Below are 20,551 nucleotides of genomic sequence, written 5' to 3' on the forward strand. Positions count from 1 at the left end.
GGCTGGGTTTCCTCAGCCACTCTGGGCAGCTCCCAACAGAATATTAAAATACAATAATTCATCAAACATTAAAAACTTCCCTATACAAGGCTGCCTTCAGATGTCTTCTAAAAGTCAGATAGTTGTTTATTTCCTTGACATGACATCTGATGGGAGGGTGTTCCACAGGGCGGCCGCCACTACCGAAAAGGCCCTCTGTCTGGTTCCCTGTAGCTTTGCTTCTTTCAGTGAGGAAACCGCCAGAAGACCCTTAAAGCTGAACCTCAGTGTCCTGGCTGAACGATGAGGGTGGAGACGCTCCTTCAGGTAGCTGTTATTGGGTGTTTGAAAATCCAGCAGACTCCAAATTCTGCCATTTTACTGTTCAGACTTGCCAAGGGGAGCAGAAAAGGAGTTTAAAAAGGATATTTTTGCCATTTTAGCTGTTGGTTATATAGCTGCATGAATTTTTCCATAGATGCTTAGTTCTTTTCTATTCAGAGTTGCCTCTGCATGGTAATTAATAAATAGAAACTTGCCTTCAGTGAAAGGGCAATATGTACTTTGCCTTACATTAATAGATAACAATTGACTATTCTTTATGAGGATGAACCTTAGGTGCATAGTTGCATAAGAACTTTTTTGCAGTTTGCTTTGTTTTATCAACTGCTGAAATTCTGTATAACAGCATTATGTCTACACTGAAGTTAGATCAATTTTTGTGAGAGAATATAATGTAATTTGGTTTTTAGGTTTTGCCGCTGAGTCCAAAGATAAATGTGTGTCACCACTTGTTTTCTCAACCTTCCTTAGCTCTCCAGAGGGCTTCTTCAATGCCAGATTACATCTGAGCACATATGTTTTTATTCTGCAGGGAGCCTTGGGCTCCACCTCCTTTGTTGTGTTCGGAACAAGAGTTGTTATGCCAAAAGACTGAAATAGTAACACTAGATTTACGAAACTCTCAACAAATTCAGCTTTTGCAAGACTTTATTTTACCCCTCCCCCCTTTTAAGACTATTTAGCAATTAGGATATAAAATGCAGATCCTCAGGCCCAGGGATTTCCTATTACAGGCAATTTGCAACGTATGCTCATTAAACTTGTGTGCATTTAGCTTTATGAGGTAGGCAAAAAAAAAAAAATTAACAAAGGCAGGGCAGAAAATGAGTGGGTGTCTGGGGGAAAAAAGACTTGGGCAATCCCACCTGCAATGTGTTTTGACTACACACAATTTGGGCTTTAGGTGATATCCTTGGAACATAACCCCTCCATACATTGAGAGCCACTGATATGTACAGAAGTCCGAGTTGGCTGCATACTGAAATTGTTTCCTAGAAAATCAACAAGGATTTTACAAAATATTTTTCTCATCAGGAATCATTCTGGTCTATAGAACCCTTACAAAATCCTTTCTGCAATGCTTCTCAGGCTTATGAGAACTCTGGCACTCTTCCTCCGAATTAAATTTGGAGAGACATGCTTCACTCAGGCTCCTGGAAAAGGTCTACTTTTATACTATGTGAGTTACAATTCACCTGCCTTTAGAAGGGCCCTCCTAGCTAGAAAATGGCAAGGTCGGAGCAGTGATTCATGCACGGACACAACAGACACCCACCTCTCAGACCAGGATGTTCTATGTTACTCCATGAGGAGTGGCAGAATGATCCATTTACTGGTACATCCAGTGACAGGTTAGGAGGATGAAAGATCAGAGCAGTGACTCACACAGATACTGGAAGCATCCTCTTCTGTGGCTGGGTTCTTTTGAACTCGCAGGAACATTATATATGCTCACGTGACATAATAATAATAATAATAATAATAATAATAATAATAATAATAATATATTTATTTATACCCCGTCCATCTGGCTGGGTTGCCCCAGCCACTCTGGGCGGCTTACAACAGAAAAAAACATACTAACAGTTTGTCTTTAAAGCCCAATGGCCTCGGTCCAGTATACCTGAAGGAGCGTCTCCACCCCTATCGTTCTGCCCGGACACTGAGGTCCAGCACTGAGGGCCTTCTGGCGGTTCCCTCGTTGCGAGAAGCCAAGTTGCAGGGAACTAGGCAGAGGGCCTTCTCGGTAGTGGCGCCCGCCCTGTGGAGCGCCCTCCCATCTGATGTCAAAGAGAAAAACAACTACCAGACTTTTAGAAGACATCTGAAGGCAGCCCTGTTTAGGGAGGCTTTTAATGTTTAATTGATTACTGTATTTTATTTTTCTGTTGGAAGCCACCCAGAGTGGCTGGGTAAACCCAGCCAGATGGGCGGGGTATAAATAATAAATTATTATTATTATTATTATTATTATTTATTATTATTCACACAGCACAGAGTTTGGGAATTAGCTGCTCTGTTCAGTCTGCAGTAGGGCTCAGCAACTTACAAGGCCAGAACTGCTTAGAACTGCATTCTGTGCCACGAGACCATTTTTCTGCCCTGTGGAGGCATAGGAATGTTGACTGGAGGTTAGGAACAATGATTAAATTGAAAGCAAAGTGGTCTATAGCTGTGCCTGTAAAAAAGAGCCAAGGTCAGCAAATGTACAAGGCCAGACGAGTGTCTTATTTCTTTTCTTGAGCTGGGGAAGGTGAAAGTGTTTGTATATAATCTGTTAGCTTTTGTAGTGCATCTGAGCACTCCCTGAGTAGTAATGATGATGCCTGTTCAGGAGTGATGGGGAATAATCCTCGTGTTTGGCATCATTATAATGAAGCCAGTGAAGGAGGGAAGAAGGTTGTTAGGTTATCAGTATTGCAGGTATGAACACACTAACGGCGCAGCAAGAATGAAGGAACATTAAAGATATGTAGAAACTATTCTGTAAGAATTGGGGAGAAAAGTTGGGTTTCTTAGCTTTTAAAAAACAAATACAGTATAAGTGAACATGCTATACCATATTTTTATTTACTAATCATTTCGTAACATTTATAGATCGCTTGACTGTAAAAACAAAAACAAAAAAAAACCCTTCAAAGAGGTTTACAAAAAGATAAAACAAGAAAATAAATAAAAACCACAAGCATGCTTTAAAACAAAGTTAAAACACACATCACCTCAACTTTCTAAGCATCTGGGTAGGCTTGCCTAAACAAGATGGTTTCTTAGTGTGGTATGCTGTGGCATGATCACTGACTGCATTTTCTAGCTCAAATGTGAGGGAAGCCCCACGTGGAGCGCATTGCAGTAGTTCAGGCATCCCAAAACTTTGGCCCTCCAGATGTTTTGGGCTACAATTCCCATCATCCCTGACCACTGGTCCTGTTAGCTAGGGATCATGGGAGTTGTAGGTAGTCCAATATTGATGTAACCAACAAATGAACGACTGTGGCAAGACTTTCCCAGTCCAGGAATGGCCACAGCTGACAAATCAGTTGGTAAAGGGCCTTGCCAGCCGCTGAGGCTAACTGAGCCTCCAGTGACATAGGTGGATCTGGAAACACCTCAGTTTGTGAAACTTCTCCTTCGGGGAGAGTGCAACCTCATATTAATAATAATAATAATAATAATAATAATAATAATAATAATAATGTATTATTTATACCCCGCCCATCTGGCCGGGTTCCCCCAGCCACTCTGGGCGGCTTCCAACAAAATATTAAAATACAGAAATCCATCAAACATTAAAAGCTTCCCTAAACCTCATCCATGCTAGGAACCAACCAATTTCTCAGACAAGGGAGCTGCTCACCCACAGTGCCTCTGTTATGCCAGGATCCAAGCTCAGCTTGTTTGTCCTCATCCAAAACAAAATAAAAAAATCCTTCCAGTAGCACCTTGGAGACCAACTAAGTTTGTCATAGGTATGAGCTTTCGTGTGCATGCACATGAAAGCTCATACCTATGACAAACTTAGTTGGTCTCTAAGGTGCTACTGGAAGGATTTGTTTTTGTTTTTGACTGCGTCAGACCAACACGGCTACCTACCTGTAACTTGTCCTCATCCATTTCACTATTGCCCAGGGATTGCTCGGGTTCCTTGTCTAGGCATCAGAAATGTATTCAGTGCAAATTACCCTTGCTTTTCAATCAGTCCAGAAGAACCATATCACTAATCTAAAATACCAGAAGCAGTGGCAGATCTAAGCTTCAGAGCCCCTAATCTTGGAGGGTCCCCAGAAACGACTTTAGCCACACATGTATATAACATCCCTCCCATGACTCGAAAGCTATAAGGCATAGGAATTTTTTTTTCTCTTCACACCAGTGACTGACATGTGAGATAATCTGTCCAGGACAGCAATTTTAATCAAAATCTGATTATATATATATATATATATATATATATATATATATATATAGGTAAAGGGACCCCTGACCATTAGGTCCAGTCGTGACCGACTCTGGGGTTGTGCGCTCATCTTGCATTATTGGCCGAGGGAGCCGGCGTATAGCTTCCAGGTCATGTGGCCAGCATGACAAAGCCGCTTCTGGCAAACCAGAGCAGCACATGGAAACGCCGTTTACCTTCCCGCTGTAGCGGTTCCTATTTATCTACTTGCACTTTGATGTGCTTTCGAACTGCTAGGTTGGCAGGAGCTGGGACCAAGCAACGGGAGCTCACCCCGTCACAGGGATTCGAACCGCCGACCTTCTGATCAGCAAGCCCTAGGCTCAGTGGTTTAACCACAGCGCCACCTGGGTCCCTATATATATATGGTGATCTGTCACGGAATACTCTGTTGAAGATAACAGTGGGTACCCAGACCTTGTTTCTGATTGCAAAGGGGCCCGCATAACAGTTCAAGCTTCCAAAATGTAGGTCTGCCACTGAGCAAAAGTGTCCTAATTCATTGCCACACCGGTGAAGGACCAGGGGGCGGGGACAGGGTTGGGAGACTAGGCTCAGCATTGTCATGATAAACCATGGTTTATGGCAGTGTTTGAAACAGCTCATGTAACTTTAGATGCAGTACTGGGAAATGTTAGGACCAGAAGACGGTTCAAGAGAAAGCTGCCCTGAGGTTATCTTCAAACATTTTGCATCTCCTTAGAATGTGTGAAGTATATATGTTTACATTTCAAAACATAAATTTGTAGGAGGTGTTCTCTCTTGTGTCCAAACAGATTTCAAGGGTGGAAGCCTTTCCTGTTACCTCCTTATCTTCCCTTCTACCTTGCAAGGGTTAAAACTGTAAAATTATTTCCCTCCCACACCTAAATTGTCCCATATCAATAATTGCCTAGAAAACGACGCGATGATGAAGAAAAGAAAATTGGAGAAGGAAAGAGGAAGAGACACGGGAAAAGGCAGATAGATTGGGATTTTAAACCCCCAAGAAAGCAGCAGAAGGTAACAGATGAGGAAGATTTGTGGACAGAGAAGATGCTCAATTGGGAAGAGAAGAAATACCATATAACTCGGAAAAGAGTGGAGTCTACGAGGCTGCTTTCCTTGCTCTTAAACAAAGTAAAAGTAAGGATTTTCAAAATATTCTAAGGGTTTGTTTTTTTAAAAAAAAATGTTTTCACAAATTATATGTAATAAATTGTAGACAGCTGTAGGCATTTATGATAGCAGAGTTCGCCACAAGTGGGCAGTAGGCTTCTCAGTTTCCACGGCACACCACATTTTGATGTATTGAACTGGGTGCGCTGGGAGACTTACATGTTGACTCCGAGTGAGAACAAAGCAATTTAAGTAAACTCCTCAGCAAAATGTAAGGCTTTTGATAACTTCTCCATTTCATCCTGTGATAAAGGATCATACAAATGCTTATTAGTGAAAGTTCTCTTTCCATATAGGAAATTGCTGTGAATTATTGAGGTGGGGCCGAAACTTGCTTGCTTGTGTGGGATCATTATTTTAGTAGAACAACTCCGAAGTTATCATTAAAAAAGCGAAAGCAAGTAAACCTGCAATTTGACTATTGCCTCTGGCAAGTGACTTTCATTAATAATTATTTTTCCTCCGTAAACAGCCAAATCAACCTGGCTTGTATCTTAAAGGCTATGATTTGTACAGCTTCGTGAGCTGTTTAAAATGTGGCTTTAAGTGAATTGGCATTTAAAAAACAAAAACAAAAACAAAACCACAGGTTTCCTTTATGGAAAAATTGAACCGCCTCAAACAGCAGTCTGCAGAGACAACTCCTACAGTGAACAAAGTCTTAAGTGTGTTTCCCAAGCAGTTTATTTTGTGTCTTGCTAAGACTGGCAGGGCGGGAGGCAGATTTCACCCATGAAGTACAACCCACAGGGAGGTTATGCAGAAGTCATTTTTGTGGGGGTGGGGACGAGTTGTTAAAACACAACAATGCTTTTATGCAGCTTTTGCATTTTAGTAGAATCACTAGGACAAAGCAATCCATCCATGTTGTCCTCCAAATGTTCTTGGACCCCAACTCCTGCAATCCCAGGCCATTGCACATGATGGGAATTGTAGTCCAAGAGCTTCTGGCCGCACATCATGTTGGTTACCTCTTCTCTAGGTGGATTCCAGGTTGTTTGACCTGGGTGGGTGGATGCCATTTGGATTTCCTGTGTTAGGCACTGAAGGGCCTTGGACTAGCCCAAATTGTACATAAAATCATTTATCATTAGGCTTTGCTGATTTATTTGCTTTCTGCTCAAGTCCCTTGTTCTGTTGTGCTATAATTCATTCTTTTATTCCCCCCCCCCCTTAAGGACGTTGTACTAGCATCCAAGCAAATAGGGCAGCCTCTGCTGGATCTTGAAAACAAAAGGGATAATTACTCCTCTGTATCTCAGATACAGAATGCACCAAAGGAACAAGTAAACTGTCTTGGGCAAAAAGTGTCGAAGAATAAGAGAGAATCCAAGTGTCAGTCAGCTCAATTGGCTGATGCTTTTATTGAGGAGGAGGAGGAGGAGGAGGAGCAGTACATTCCAATTAAGTTGCCTGCATTACCTCATCCCATTCAGAGAAATACTTTGAAGAGGCCAGTTGCTGGAACCATCACCAGCTACTTAACAGATGTGGATCCAGACAGCTCCCATGACAGCCACTTGTTAGTTGGGTGCTCCCCTAAAGCTTCCAGGGAAGGAGAATTCAAGAAGCTCAAGGTATACGAAACTGATGAATTCACACATTATTTACTCAACTGCTATCAAACCCCAAAATATGCACGGGTCTTTCCAAGAGTGCATGGCCCAGTGGATAAGTCTCAGTGGCAGAGGGTGGTGTATTCCAATGAGAACAACCTCCAGATTAACCTGAAGAACAAAGATAGGCAGTGTATGACGGATTTGAGTTGCGTACCAAATACCCAAGAGAAAAGCTCCAGAGGTCGTGATAACTGGGAAGTAATAGACGAGGAACCTGAGGTCATGCCAAAGAGCCGGGCGTGTGCTATGGAGTTTGCAAAAAACTATCAGGTGTGGTGCAAATATCTGTCAGATCAGACTGAAGAAGGAACGCCGCATGGTGAATTGCCTAGACCTGTCCTAGTAAATGCAACTCATGATAGAAAACCTCAAGCAGAAGACACTGAAATGATGGCTATGGCATCATGCAAGCCAGTTGGCCGTGTGAATAAATTGAAGGATGTATTGGAAGAGATCAGCAGTGATTCTGAATCCTTCAGTGAGGCACTTAATGAGTCACGAAAGAAAAAAGAAAGAAAAAACGGTGGTAGGTGGAAGGTGTGGCCCTTCGGAGAGCAAAGGGTGAGAGAATTTTTGATTCGTGTCCAAAATGTTGCTTATGAAGATGACACTGAATGCAGCAAACGCAGTTTCTGCTCAAACTCTGAGTCAGCAAAGCACTCCAAGCAAAAGCTTATGACAACATGCAAAAGAACCAGCAGCAAAGTAAGGCGTGAAGTACAAAGAGTCAAATGGACATCTAGTGATGAGGAGAGGGGAGCTGGTAGGAAGAAGAACAGAGAGAGAGGTTCTGGAAACTATTTGTCTGATGACGAACCACAGTTCTTTAAAGCAAACCACTGTGAAGGGTTGGAGTCTCTTGGCAAGATGCAGAGGAAGTATAGCAAGATGCTCCATCACAAAATGAAATGTAAAACCCTTCACACCTTGCCAGGGGAAGTAAAAGCAAAATATGCCACCCATTTGGGTGGGTCTCCTTTTCAAGAAGCCCACCCAAAGGCAGATAAAGAGGAATGTAGACATTAATAAGACCGGTGAGAATGGGTGTGAAATAAATGAAAGGCAGAGAAGGCTAGCACAGGAAGGGGGGTGATAGGGCAGGTAAGAGAAGGTGAGAGAAGTGGTGGGATGGTGAGACAAGGAAGTGAGTGGAGCAGGGTGGGGGCACCTTTCAGTTGTTGCAAGTCCCTTTTGGCATTAATGAGCAGCTCCTTCACTCTTGAGGTTTTGCTGCAACTCCTGGTTTTCAGGGGACTTGCTGTTAAGAAAATAGGTGGAAACAGATGCCCTTTGTTTCCTGTCAAAATAATTCACTCCATATGCAGAGACAGTCTGTGGAGGAGAACTTGGAAGAGGATGCTAACTTGGTTGGTCTTGGGGGGGGGTGATGGGGGGTGGTTCTTGAAAGCTCAAATTAGGCCCTCTTAAGGACTTTAAAATAAATCACCTTTGGTGATTTGGGTGCTCTGCTTGGGCTGCTGTGCATGCTGGCAGAGCGTGAGAGGGCAGACACAGCTTGGCAAAAACTGGTCAACAGATTCAACATCTGTACTAATGACCAATTTTTTTTTATTAAAAAAATGTTAATGCAGTGCATGATCTACTCAGAATCTGAGCCAAGTGAAGTGAATGGTCCCTGCTGATTTTGGAGGGAGCCACAGAATAGGAAAATGCTTCTTAGTAACTGTACAGTTAAAGGAGTTAGTTGAACAAATTGTTTAATTTATAAGATTAAAAAAAGAAAGTGCCTCCTCAGTGATGTCAGGAAGGGGATGGTGTGAGAGATGAAACATTTATCCAAAAGGCAGAGAAGAAACGTGTTTATAATTTACTGCAAACGTGGCAATTTTGAGATACTCAAGCTTTTTTTTTTAATTATTACCATTATTTATTTTGCAAGAAGCCTTTTATTTTATTTATTTAGAAAGATTTATATGCCACTTAGTCAGAAAACTCTGTAATTAGCATAGATTCATCCAGCATTGGGCAATATGTGTTGTGTGCCAGATTCTGCTTCTCAGTCCAGACCCTTTTTGTGGCAGGCCCCTTTGGGTTTATTGGAATGGTTTGAGTAGAATAACAGGTGCTATGGTTTGAATGGCTACTCCTTTAATTCTGCCTAAATCTTCTGCCCTTTATTATCCAGCTGTTACACATGACAGAGGAGAGCCATTATCAGATTTCCTGCCATTCATTTCCCCCCTTTTTCTTTTGAAAGAGCAGTTGCAGGGTGCTCAGATGGCAATCAATGTAGTGGAGCTGGGAGGAAGTGTTTAGGCCTTCCCACCCCAATCACTTTACTAATAATAAGTAATTCCCTACTAGCGTCAGGGTAAGGTGGAAATGTGGGCATGATAGAGGTAAGGTTGGCCACACATATATATATTTGGGGTGGTGGTGATGGTAAATACATAAAAATGAGGTAAGCGTGCCATTCCACGCTGTTTATTTCCTCCCACCTGTACATGCAGCAATTTTTCCTTGCTTACCAGGCTCTGGGAAGATAGTGGGAAGCTTCCAGAGCCTGGTAAACAGCCCTTGCCTTGTATTGGGACGGGGACGGTTCTGGGGGTTCTTGACTGCGCAACTTTGTGCATGGACGCCTGGAACAGAAACATCGCTTTAAGTGGCGGGCCAGTTGTATCTGTTTTCCCCCCCCGCCATGGGACAGAAGTCAATGGCAGGAGGGGACTATAGGTGGGGGGAAACAGCAGGGGAAGGGAGGGCTTTAGCACCCCTTAGAGCCCAGCATCACTGCTCCAGTTAAAGCAGGATGCACCAAGGTTGCTTTAAAGTGTCTTGTTCTTTTTTTCCCCTTTTCTTTTTCTTTTTTAAAAACAAACCCATATCAGGAGACCTGATACCCGTTTCACACAGAGTTTGGCCCCCAAGTTAATTTATTTTGAAGAATAGGTGGGGCTTGCAGCTGAGAGGGGAGAGCTAAATTAAAATCATGGTTGATGTTGTGTGGGAACTAATGAAATCCCCCCCTCCTAAATGTCACAGAACTAATTACTTTCATTTCAAAAGACTGAACTGGAAAGCAAGAAGTCCATATTTTCACATATTCTTCACAGGCTAGGGGTGCTGTACTTTGTACTCAATGGATCTGCTGAAGAGGGAATGCTTTGAGCAGTGAAAAAAATCTATTTAAGTGCTGGTTGGTATTTTGTTCTTTGAGTAAGTGACCTTCTAAAGCATAGCTATATAGTCTGCGCCCATAGAAATTATTCTGTTCAGTTATTGCTTATAATTTTATGAAACATGGAACGGGCAAAATAAAGACAGTCAAGGAATACAACCTGAAACCATTCTACTGACAAGAATAGGCAGTTCTGACTGCTGCAAGCTAGGTTGTTGCTTATGGCACCAGATAGTTACAGCTGTAAGAAGAGGAACAAATTATAGTTTGAGTTTTTGCTTATACTTTTAATATGTTTTATTTCATGTCATAGTAATTTTCATGTGAATAAGCATTCCCTAGCATACCATCCATGTTTGTTAACTTCTGCTCCAATAAAGTAGTAATGAAGCAATGTATGCAGATATTTTCTGTGCTTAGATTCATGTTTTGCGTCAGGCTGATTGGTGGTGGCAATTTCCAGAGTCCTCTAAGCTTGTCTTTTCTTTAACGCTAACCTAGTTCGCAAAAATTGAATGGATTTCCCAAGGTAGCCAACAAGTGTTTGTTTAATCTGAAAGCAATATTTTGCACTTGGTTTTTATTTATTCATTTAGAGCATTTAGTGCTCTTCAGCCAATGGCTCCCAGAGTGGCTCACATACAATCAAACTAACACAGTGCCACTGTAGCTTATAATCTAGGGGGGTGGGAGGGAAAGGGACAGGGAGGGAAGAGAAAAGTAAAAAAAAAACAAAACTAAAGCACCAATTTCTAAACAGGTGTGCTGTAATGACCAGCTCGCACAGTAAAAGTTCAGGGAGATGCCTGGTGGAGCAGGGCCTCCAGCAAAGCCAGTGAAAAGACCTCTTCCACTGAGTGAAATACCTCTTCCACTGAGGCAGCCTGATGGAATGGCTACCCCCAAATGGCAATTAAGGGGAGAGGACAGTTGAGGGGTTCCATTTCCCCTCTGGATCTTCACCATCCTGCTGTGAATAATACGTTTTGCATGTGTCTTCTTCTTTGGTGATCACTTGTAGCCGAGTAAGATTGTCTTCAATAAACACGATTTTAACAATGGGTCCATAAGTGACTGTGGAGGCTAATTCTGGATCTACACATCCTTCCACAGTGGGGACATTGGTTTCTGGGTGGGAGTTGATCACGGTGTGGATTTGCAAAGCGTGCCTTCCTCTTAGCACGTTTCTCCCTTGCGTCCTGAGATCGAGTGTCTTCAAAGCCCATGACACCTTTGGTAAAGGCTGTTCTCCAACTGGAGCGCTCACAGGCCAGTGTTTCCCAGTTGTCGGTGTTTATACTACATTTTTTAAGATTTGCCTTGAGACAGTCTTTAAACCTCTTTTGTTGGCCACCAGCATTATGCTTTCCATAATAGGGTAGTTGCTTTGGAAGACGATCATCAGGCATCCGCACAACATGACCAGTCCAACAAAGTTGATGTTGAGGAATCATTGCTTCAACACTGGTGATCTTTGCTTCTTTCAGTACTCTGATATTAGTTCGCCTGTCTTCCCAAGTGATGTGTAAAATTTTTCGGAGACACCGTTGATGGAATCTTTTGAGCACTTGGAGATGGTGATTATAAGTGGTCCATGTTTCACAAGCATATAGTAAGGTTGGTAGTAAGCATTTTGGTTTCCCTGCGAATGTCCCGGTCCTTGAACACTCTGCACTTCAATTGGGAGAAAGCCGCACTTGCAGAGCTCAGGCGATGCTGGATTTTGGCATCAATGTTGGCCCTTGTGGAAAGGTAACTGCCTAGGTAGGAGAAGTGATCAACATTTTCCAACGTTACACCACTGAGTTGGATTTGTGGTGCTGCAGAGGGGTTATTTTGTACTTGTTGGTGCAGCACTTTGGTTTTTTGGATGTTGAGTGATAGGCCAAGCTTTTCATAAGCTTCTGCAAAGATATCTAGGATGGTTTGGAGGTAATCCTTTAAGCGTGCGCACACTACGTTGTCATCAGCATACTGAAGCTCTATGACGGATGTTAGGTAAGGTAAAGGGGCCCCTGACCATCAGGTCCAGTCGTGTCCGACTCTGGGGTTGCGGTGCTCATCTCACTCTATAGGCCGAGGGAGCCGGCGTATAGCTTCCAGGTCATGTGGCCAGCATGACAAAGCTGCTTCTGGTGAACCAGAGCAGCGCATGGAAACGCCGTTTATCTTCCCGCCGGAGCGGTCCCTATTTATCTACTTGCACTTTGATGTGCTTTCGAACTGCTAGGTGGGCAGGAGCTGGGACCAAGCAACGGGAGCTCACCCCATTGCAGGGATTCGAACTGCCGACCTTCTGATCAGCAAGCCCTAGACTCTGGTTTAACCCACAGCGCCACCTGGGTCTGCGGACGTTACAGTAACCTTTTTGCTTTCAGCCTGCTCAGATTGAAGAGCTTTCCATCTGTTCGATATATGATTTCTACTCCGGTGGGGAGTTTCCCTTCGACAAAGTCTGTGCATGTTTTGAGTACACGGCTTGTGCACACTTCATTCATTTCATGTTGGCAAGCATGAGATGCAGTGCTGGGGAAACAAGCCTTCCTGCATGGTAGTCAAGAGGGGCTTGTGGTATCGTCATAACCCTGCAGCTCATATCGTCTGTTGGAGGTTGCTGAACCTCTGCAAAGGGCGAAAAGTGGCAAAGTGCTCTCAGCGTAGGTCCCTTTGGAAGCATTGCTGAATGTCTGTCTTTACTTTATTCGGTCACAGACCAGCATAACCTAAATAAATAGCATAACAGTATGAATCCAAGCAAATAATTATTAAATAAATGGGAGCAAGAACCAACTGTAGATTAAAACATATACATAGAACATTTGATTAAGCATAAATAATGGGTGAGTAAAAACTAATAAGAATTAAAAAGACTAATTAAAACAGCTATATGGGGTGTGGATTCAGTGATACAGATCTAACAATATGGGCCTTCATTTTAGGACTGATTTGTAGCATAGACCATCCTTTGATGAGTATCATGGCAATGCAGAATCTGGCGACTGAATAGTGACTTCTGGGCTTTCGTCCTATAACAGTGATGGGCAACCTTTTGAGCTTGGTGTGTCAAAATTTGCCAAAAAACCGAGCATAACTCGGGTGGTGTGTTACTTCGAGAAAAAACCCATAATTTCACGATATTTATAGTTTAAATAACAAACTGTATAATTGTAATATATAACTGTATTTAATAAACCCAAAACTAATTATTTAACCAAACCAAACCAAACCAAAAACCCCTTATTTATCACAAAGTGCCCAGAGTTGTTGAGCTTTTTTGGGGGAGCTGCTGACCAAAGTTTTGGAGGTTTTTTGGGGGGGTGCAAAAGTTGCTTTGGTTTTTTTTGGGGGGATACCCCAAAGCTGCTGCGCTTTTGGGGTGGGGAAGAGAACAGAAATAAATGATGAATAATACCTTCGCTGGAACTAACACACAGCACCAACATAGTCTGCCAAAGTGCCAAAAAATCTAGCATAGAACGGGTTAAAAATGAAGCTGTTACACCCAATCATAGTTCTGGTTACAGGTAGGTAGCCGTGTTGGTCTGGATCGAAGTAAAATAAAAAAATTCCTTCAGTAGCACCTTAAAGACCAACTAAGTTTTTATTTTGGTATGAGCTTTCGTGTGCATGCACACTTCTTCAGATACAGTGAAATGGAAGTTTCCAGGCACTTATGTAGAGAAGGGGTGGGGAGGGGTGGGGATGGGGAGGGGGGATCACTCAGAAGGGTGGTGGAAATGGGTGATTGACTGACTGATAGCTGTTGATGACCGCAAACGACTGCAAATGGTTTTGCATGAAAAAGCAAGGGTTGAGATGGCTGAAGATCGCTTATCATGTATAATGAGATAAGAACCCGATATCTCTGTTCAAACCAGGTCCCTCCATGGTTTTGAGCTTGGTGATAAGTTGCAATTCAGCAACTTCTCTTTCCAGTCTATTTCTGAAATTCTTTTGTAGTAAGACAGCTACTTTGAGATCTTGTATAGAATGTCCTGGGAGATTGAAGTGTTCTCCTACTGGTTTTTCTGTCTTCTGGTTCCTGATGTCAGATTTATGTCCATTTATCCTTTGGCGTAGGGTTTGGCCTGTTTGTCCAATATAGAGAGCTGAAGGGCACTGTTGGCATTTGATGGCATACACAATGTTAGAGGATGAGCAATTAAATAGTCCTGAGATGGTATGTTGGATGTTGTTGGGGCCAGTAATGGTGTTGTCTGGGTGTATGTGGCAGCAAAGTTGGCATCTGGGTTTATTGCAGGCTCTGGTACCAGTGTCCATGTTAAGTCTGGTGGTTGTATTATTGTGGGTGAGGAGTTGTTTAAGATTGGGTGGCTGTCTGTAGGCAATGAAAGGTCTTCCTCCCAGAGCTTGAGAAAGGGAGCGGTCATTGTCCAGGAGAGGCTGTAGATCTCTGATGATGCGTTGTACTGTTTTAGCTTGGGAGCTGTATGTGATGACTAGTGGTGTTCTGTTATTTTCTTTTTTGGGTCTGTCTTGCAGCAGGTTCTCTCTAGGTATCTGTCTGGCTCTGTTGATCTGTTGTTTAACTTCATCAGGTGGATATTTTAGTTCTAAAAAGGTTTGCTGTAGATCTCTTAGGTGAGATTCTCTGTCTGTAGAGTTGGAACAGATGCGGTTGTAACGTAAGGCCTGGCTGTATACGATGGATTGTTTGGTATGTTTGGGATGGTAGCTAGAAGCATGTAGATATGTTTGTCGGTCAGTTGGTTTTCTGTATAAGGTGGTGTCTATACGTCCATCCTGTATTTTTATAGTAGTGTCCAAAAAATGTATTTCTTGCATAGATTGGTTCATTGTTAGGTTGATGGTGGGGTGAAAGTCGTTGAATGTCTGGTGGAAGGTTTCCAGGGTCTGTTGTCCATGTGTCCAGATAATAAAAATATCGTCAATGTATCGCAGGTACAGGAGAGGTTTGAGTGGGTAGGAGTTAAGGAAACGTTGTTCTAAATCTGCCATGAAGATGTTGGCATACTGTGGGGCCATGCGGGTGCCCATGGCTGTGCCGCTGATCTGGAGGAACAGGTCATCACCAAATTTGAAGTGGTTGTGGGTAAGGACAAAGTGGCAGAGTTTGGTAGCAAAGTCCGCTGTGGTTTTATCTGAAATGGTGTTCCTTATGGCTTGTAAACCATCATTGTGTGGGATGTTGGTATATAGAGATTCCACATCCATAGTGGCTAGTATAGTATTATTAGGAAGATTGTTCAAATATTGTATTTTCCTCAGAAAATCTGTGGTGTCACGTACGTAGCTGGGAGCACTGATAGCATATGGTTTCAGAACAGAGTCCATATAGCCGGAAACACCCACTGTAATGGTGCCAATACCTGAGATGATGGGGCGTCCTGGGTTTCCTGGTTTGTGTATTTTGGGTAGAAGATAGAAAGTTCCTGGCCGAGGTTCCGCTGGTGTGTTTGTGAGGATCTGTTCTTGGATGTGTAGGGGTAGCTCCTTAATAATCTTGTTCAGTTCTTTTTTGTATGCTTGTGTGGGGTCTGAGTCCAATTTCATGTAAAAGGCAGTATTGGAAAGTTGTCTGTGGGCCTCTTGGATGTAATCAGTTTTGTTCATGATGGGTGGAGCTGTCGTCATCATGAACATGATGGGTGGAGCTGTCGTCATCATGAACAAAACTGATTACATCCAAGAGGCCCACAGACAACTTTCCAATACTGCCTTTTACATGAAATTGGACTCAGACCCCACACAAGCATACAAAAAAGAACTGAACAAGATTATTAAGGAGCTACCCCTACACATCCAAGAACAGATCCTCACAAACACACCAGCGGAACCTCGGCCAGGAACTTTCTATCTTCTACCCAAAATACACAAACCAGGAAACCCAGGACGCCCCATCATCTCAGGTATTGGCACCATTACAGTGGGTGTTTCCGGCTATATGGACTCTGTTCTGAAACCATATGCTATCAGTGCTCCCAGCTACGTACGTGACACCACAGATTTTCTGAGGAAAATACAATATTTGAACAATCTTCCTAATAATACTATACTAGCCACTATGGATGTGGAATCTCTATATACCAACATCCCACACAATGATGGTTTACAAGCCATAAGGAACACCATTTCAGATAAAACCACAGCGGACTTTGCTACCAAACTCTGCCACTTTGTCCTTACCCACAACCACTTCAAATTTGGTGATGACCTGTTCCTCCAGATCAGCGGCACAGCCATGGGCACCCGCATGGCCCCACAGTATGCCAACATCTTCATGGCAGATTTAGAACAACGTTTCCTTAACTCCTACCCACTCAAACCTCTCCTGTACCTGCGATACATTGACGATATTTTTATTATCTGGACACATGGACAACAGACCCTGGAAACCTTCCACCAGACATTCAACGACTTTCACCCCACCATCAACCTAACAATGAACCAATCTATGCAAGAAATACATTTTTTGGACACTACTATAAAAATACAGGATGGACGTATAGACACCACCTTATACAGAAAACCAACTGACCGACAAACATATCTACATGCTTCTAGCTACCATCCCAAACATACCAAACAATCCATCGTATACAGCCAGGCCTTACGTTACAACCGCATCTGTTCCAACTCTACAGACAGAGAATCTCACCTAAGAGATCTACAGCAAACCTTTTTAGAACTAAAATATCCACCTGATGAAGTTAAACAACAGATCAACAGAGCCAGACAGATACCTAGAGAGAACCTGCTGCAAGACAGACCCAAAAAAGAAAATAACAGAACACCACTAGTCATCACATACAGCTCCCAAGCTAAAACAGTACAACGCATCATCAGAGATCTACAGCCTCTCCTGGACAATGACCGCTCCCTTTCTCAAGCTCTGGGAGGAAGACCTTTCATTGCCTACAGACAGCCACCCAATCTTAAACAACTCCTCACCCACAATAATACAACCACCAGACTTAACATGGACACTGGTACCAGAGCCTGCAATAAACCCAGATGCCAACTTTGCTGCCACATACACCCAGACAACACCATTACTGGCCCCAACAACATCCAACATACCATCTCAGGACTATTTAATTGCTCATCCTCTAACATTGTGTATGCCATCAAATGCCAACAGTGCCCTTCAGCTCTCTATATTGGACAAACAGGCCAAACCCTACGCCAAAGGATAAATGGACATAAATCTGACATCAGGAACCAGAAGACAGAAAAACCAGTAGGAGAACACTTCAATCTCCCAGGACATTCTATACAAGATCTCAAAGTAGCTGTCTTACTACAAAAGAATTTCAGAAATAGACTGGAAAGAGAAGTTGCTGAATTGCAACTTATCACCAAGCTCAAAACCATGGAGGGACCTGGTTTGAACAGAGATATCGGGTTCTTATCTCATTATACATGATAAGCGATCTTCAGCCATCTCAACCCTTGCTTTTTCATGCAAAACCATTTGCAGTCGTTTGCGGTCATCAACAGCTATCAGTCAGTCAATCACCCATTTCCACCACCCTTCTGAGTGATCCCCCCTCCCCATCCCCACCCCTCCCCACCCCTTCTCTACATAAGTGCCTGGAAACTTCCATTTCACTGTATCTGAAGAAGTGTGCATGCACACGAAAGCTCATACCAAAATAAAAACTTAGTTGGTCTTTAAGGTGCTACTGAAGGAATTTTTTTATTTTACACCCAATCATAGTCTGCCAAAGCGCCAGAAAAAACAGCACAGAAAGGATTAAAAAACCAATCTCTGGCTACCAGCAACAACAACAACAAAAGGATCCAGGTTTTAACAGCGGAGACAAGCTGTAGCGTGAGGCGGAGCGGGAGAACAAATGGGGGGGGGGACAACAACAGCGCGAATGGGTCGATGGGGCGCGTGCCAGCAGTGAGGGCTCTGCGTGTCACGTCTGACATGCGTGTCATAGGTTCGCCATCACTGTCCTATAACTAATAGGGAGATTTTGTGGTGTTCTGAATGCCCTGGGAATTTATATAGGATGGGCTGGATAAACCTGGCTCGAATGTCTATAATACTGGCAATAAAGAAGGGCATGCTCCATTATTTCCTGCTGCCCCAAGTCACATGGGCATTTCCTCTCCTTGTGAGGTATTGTCCTATAACGGCCTTCCTGAATTGCTGAATGCCTGACAATGGGCCAAGGTGAAAGCCCTTCATTGTTTTGGTATTTTGAGATTAGCTATGTATGGCATTTGGGAAGTCAAGTATCTTCTAGTTTCACTAATTAGAAATTTGGGGGGCCTGGCTAGGTCTACTTGTCGGTTGCTGAACGTCAAATATCCATGGAAGTATGCCACAGTTGAATTTGTGTTTTATAAGAGCCTCCCAAGAGAATGCTGTGTGCTTTCTACACTCCACATAGCTTTTGCTAATGCTCCGATGCGAAGAAAGATGCATTAAGATGCATTTAAGATGCATCTTAAAATGAAATGCCAAGATGGCTTTTTCATGGCCCTTAACACCAAATGAAGCCTTGGGGCATCTGAGACGTCACTCTTAGACTGAATTTAGGAGCTGGACTTGGGTTTGTGTGCTCCTCCACAGTGGAAGAAAAGATTGATGGTTCAGGGGAGTATTCCACATTTCGGTGAATGCAGAAGCTCCTTGGTCCAGGGAAGCACAAGTTAAATCACCCCACGGATAAGCCCAGCCAATTTTCCCCCAGGGATGTTCCCCAAACCTCCAGAGATAAAAAGCAATGACTTCATCATATGGCACTGCAGAAGATAGCTTTAGTTAGCAGCTCCCTTATTTAATTGCTCAGGAGTGTCAATTTCTATGTGAAAATGTGCTGAACTATTTCCCTGCTTTTTATGTGCTGCCAATTTTTTTTTAAAATACACACTTGTTAGGTCACCAAAAGATAAGACATGTGCAAAGTAACCTTGCAGTTGTTTTCTAGGATGCTTTGTCAAATGCCTTTTTAAAGCAAGTGTGAATACATGTTCTGATTCAAGCTTGTACTGCTTGGGGGAAATCTGTCTTACGAAAAATAAAAATACTGTATGTAAATTAGTTTAAATGCTAGTTCCTGGCGATTATTGGCAAGCAACAAACAACATAGTGTATTGTTTTGAAATTAAGGTGGTTCTAATGGCTAGGCAATTGAGAAATGGTAAGAAAAGTGAGAAACCTTTACAAGGACGGAGGAAGAATATTATGTTTATTGTCATCTACTACAGGTTTTTACTCCTCCTTGCACCCATATCATCTGGAGGTGCTAATCCTGCCACATAAAATTCGATTGCTATGTTCTAGCATTGTGTTCATCCCAGGAACTGAGAATTGATTCAAAGGCCAGACTTTTCAGCAGCAGAAGGGCTTATAGAAAGGAGGGAAGATAGCTGTTCAATGACAGGCAAAACTAGTGCTAGAATAATTTAATGCTTGACCTTTGCCCCATCAAGAATGGGCCTTGGGCTCAGCTGCCTTATTTGCTCACAAAAACAGGCTGGGCCTTAGGCAATAGGAAGGTTTAGTTCTCTGTTGCAATTACCATGTTTCAAAACTGTCAGTGTTGAATTTCCAAAAAGAAGTGTCTGGGTTAAAAAGTTCCTGTAACCTCTGTGCCTTTTCAGTACTGTACGTAATTGGAAGTCTAGTTTTTATTTCTTTATTAAATTTGTAAATTTAATTAAAATTTGATTAAAATTGTAAAATTGTAAATTAACCCCAGGTGGCGCTGTGGGTTAAACCACTGAGCCTAGGGCTTGCTGATCAGAAGGTCGGCGGTTCAAATCCCTGTGACAGGGTGAGCTCCTGTTGCTTGGTCCCAGCTCCTGCCAACCTAGCAGTTTGAAAGCACGTCAAAATGCAAGTAGATAAATAGGAACCGCTACAGCGGGAAGGTAAACGGCGTTTCCATGTGCTGCTCTGGTTTGCCAGAAGCAGCTTTGTTATGCTGGCCACATGACGTGGAAGCTGTACGCCAGCTCCCTCGGCCAATAATGCGAGATGAGCGCGCAACCCCAGAGTCGGTCACGACTGGACCTAATGGTCAGGGGTCCCTTACCGCCCTTCACCCTGTAGATTTCAGGGTGGTTCACAGCATGTTAACAGGGTTCCTTCATGCTGTTGATGTAAGAAGCTAGTGTAGGACTAGCTAAACTAAACTAAACTTGGAATCTGGAAACTCCCAAATCAGTTTGATGCAAGTGCCCTTTGACCACATGGCTGACCAGGCAAAGTTTGGGAAGAGCCTGAATTGCAGTGGTTTTAATTCCATCCCTCCTCTACCTTATCCATTCTGGAAGTGGCCTATGCCATACCATTGTGTCTTCTTCCTGAACCCCAGTGTGTAGGCTTGCTGTGGCTGTCATGTGGCAATTGGA

General features: G+C 43.0%; 1 protein-coding gene across 3 annotated transcripts in view; it reads left to right on the forward strand.

Annotated features, from left to right (window-relative positions):
- Window positions 1-13,793, forward strand: part of LOC118084361 (A-kinase anchor protein 17B) — a 32,981-nt gene extending 19,188 nt beyond the window's left edge. For all 3 annotated transcript variants that reach the window (XM_035113803.2, XM_060270415.1, XM_060270414.1), the window contains exons 4-5: window positions 5,173-5,401; window positions 6,613-13,793. In XM_035113803.2, the coding sequence (XP_034969694.2) occupies window positions 5,173-5,401; window positions 6,613-8,079 (1,696 nt within the window). In that variant the 3' untranslated portion in view covers window positions 8,080-13,793. The remainder of the gene's footprint in view (window positions 1-5,172; window positions 5,402-6,612) is intronic.
- The last annotated feature ends 6,758 nt before the right edge of the window (window positions 13,794-20,551 follow it).

The sequence above is a fragment of the Zootoca vivipara genome, chromosome Z, assembly GCF_963506605.1.
Source record: "Zootoca vivipara chromosome Z, rZooViv1.1, whole genome shotgun sequence".
In the NCBI taxonomy this organism is placed as follows: domain Eukaryota; kingdom Metazoa; phylum Chordata; class Lepidosauria; order Squamata; family Lacertidae; genus Zootoca; species Zootoca vivipara.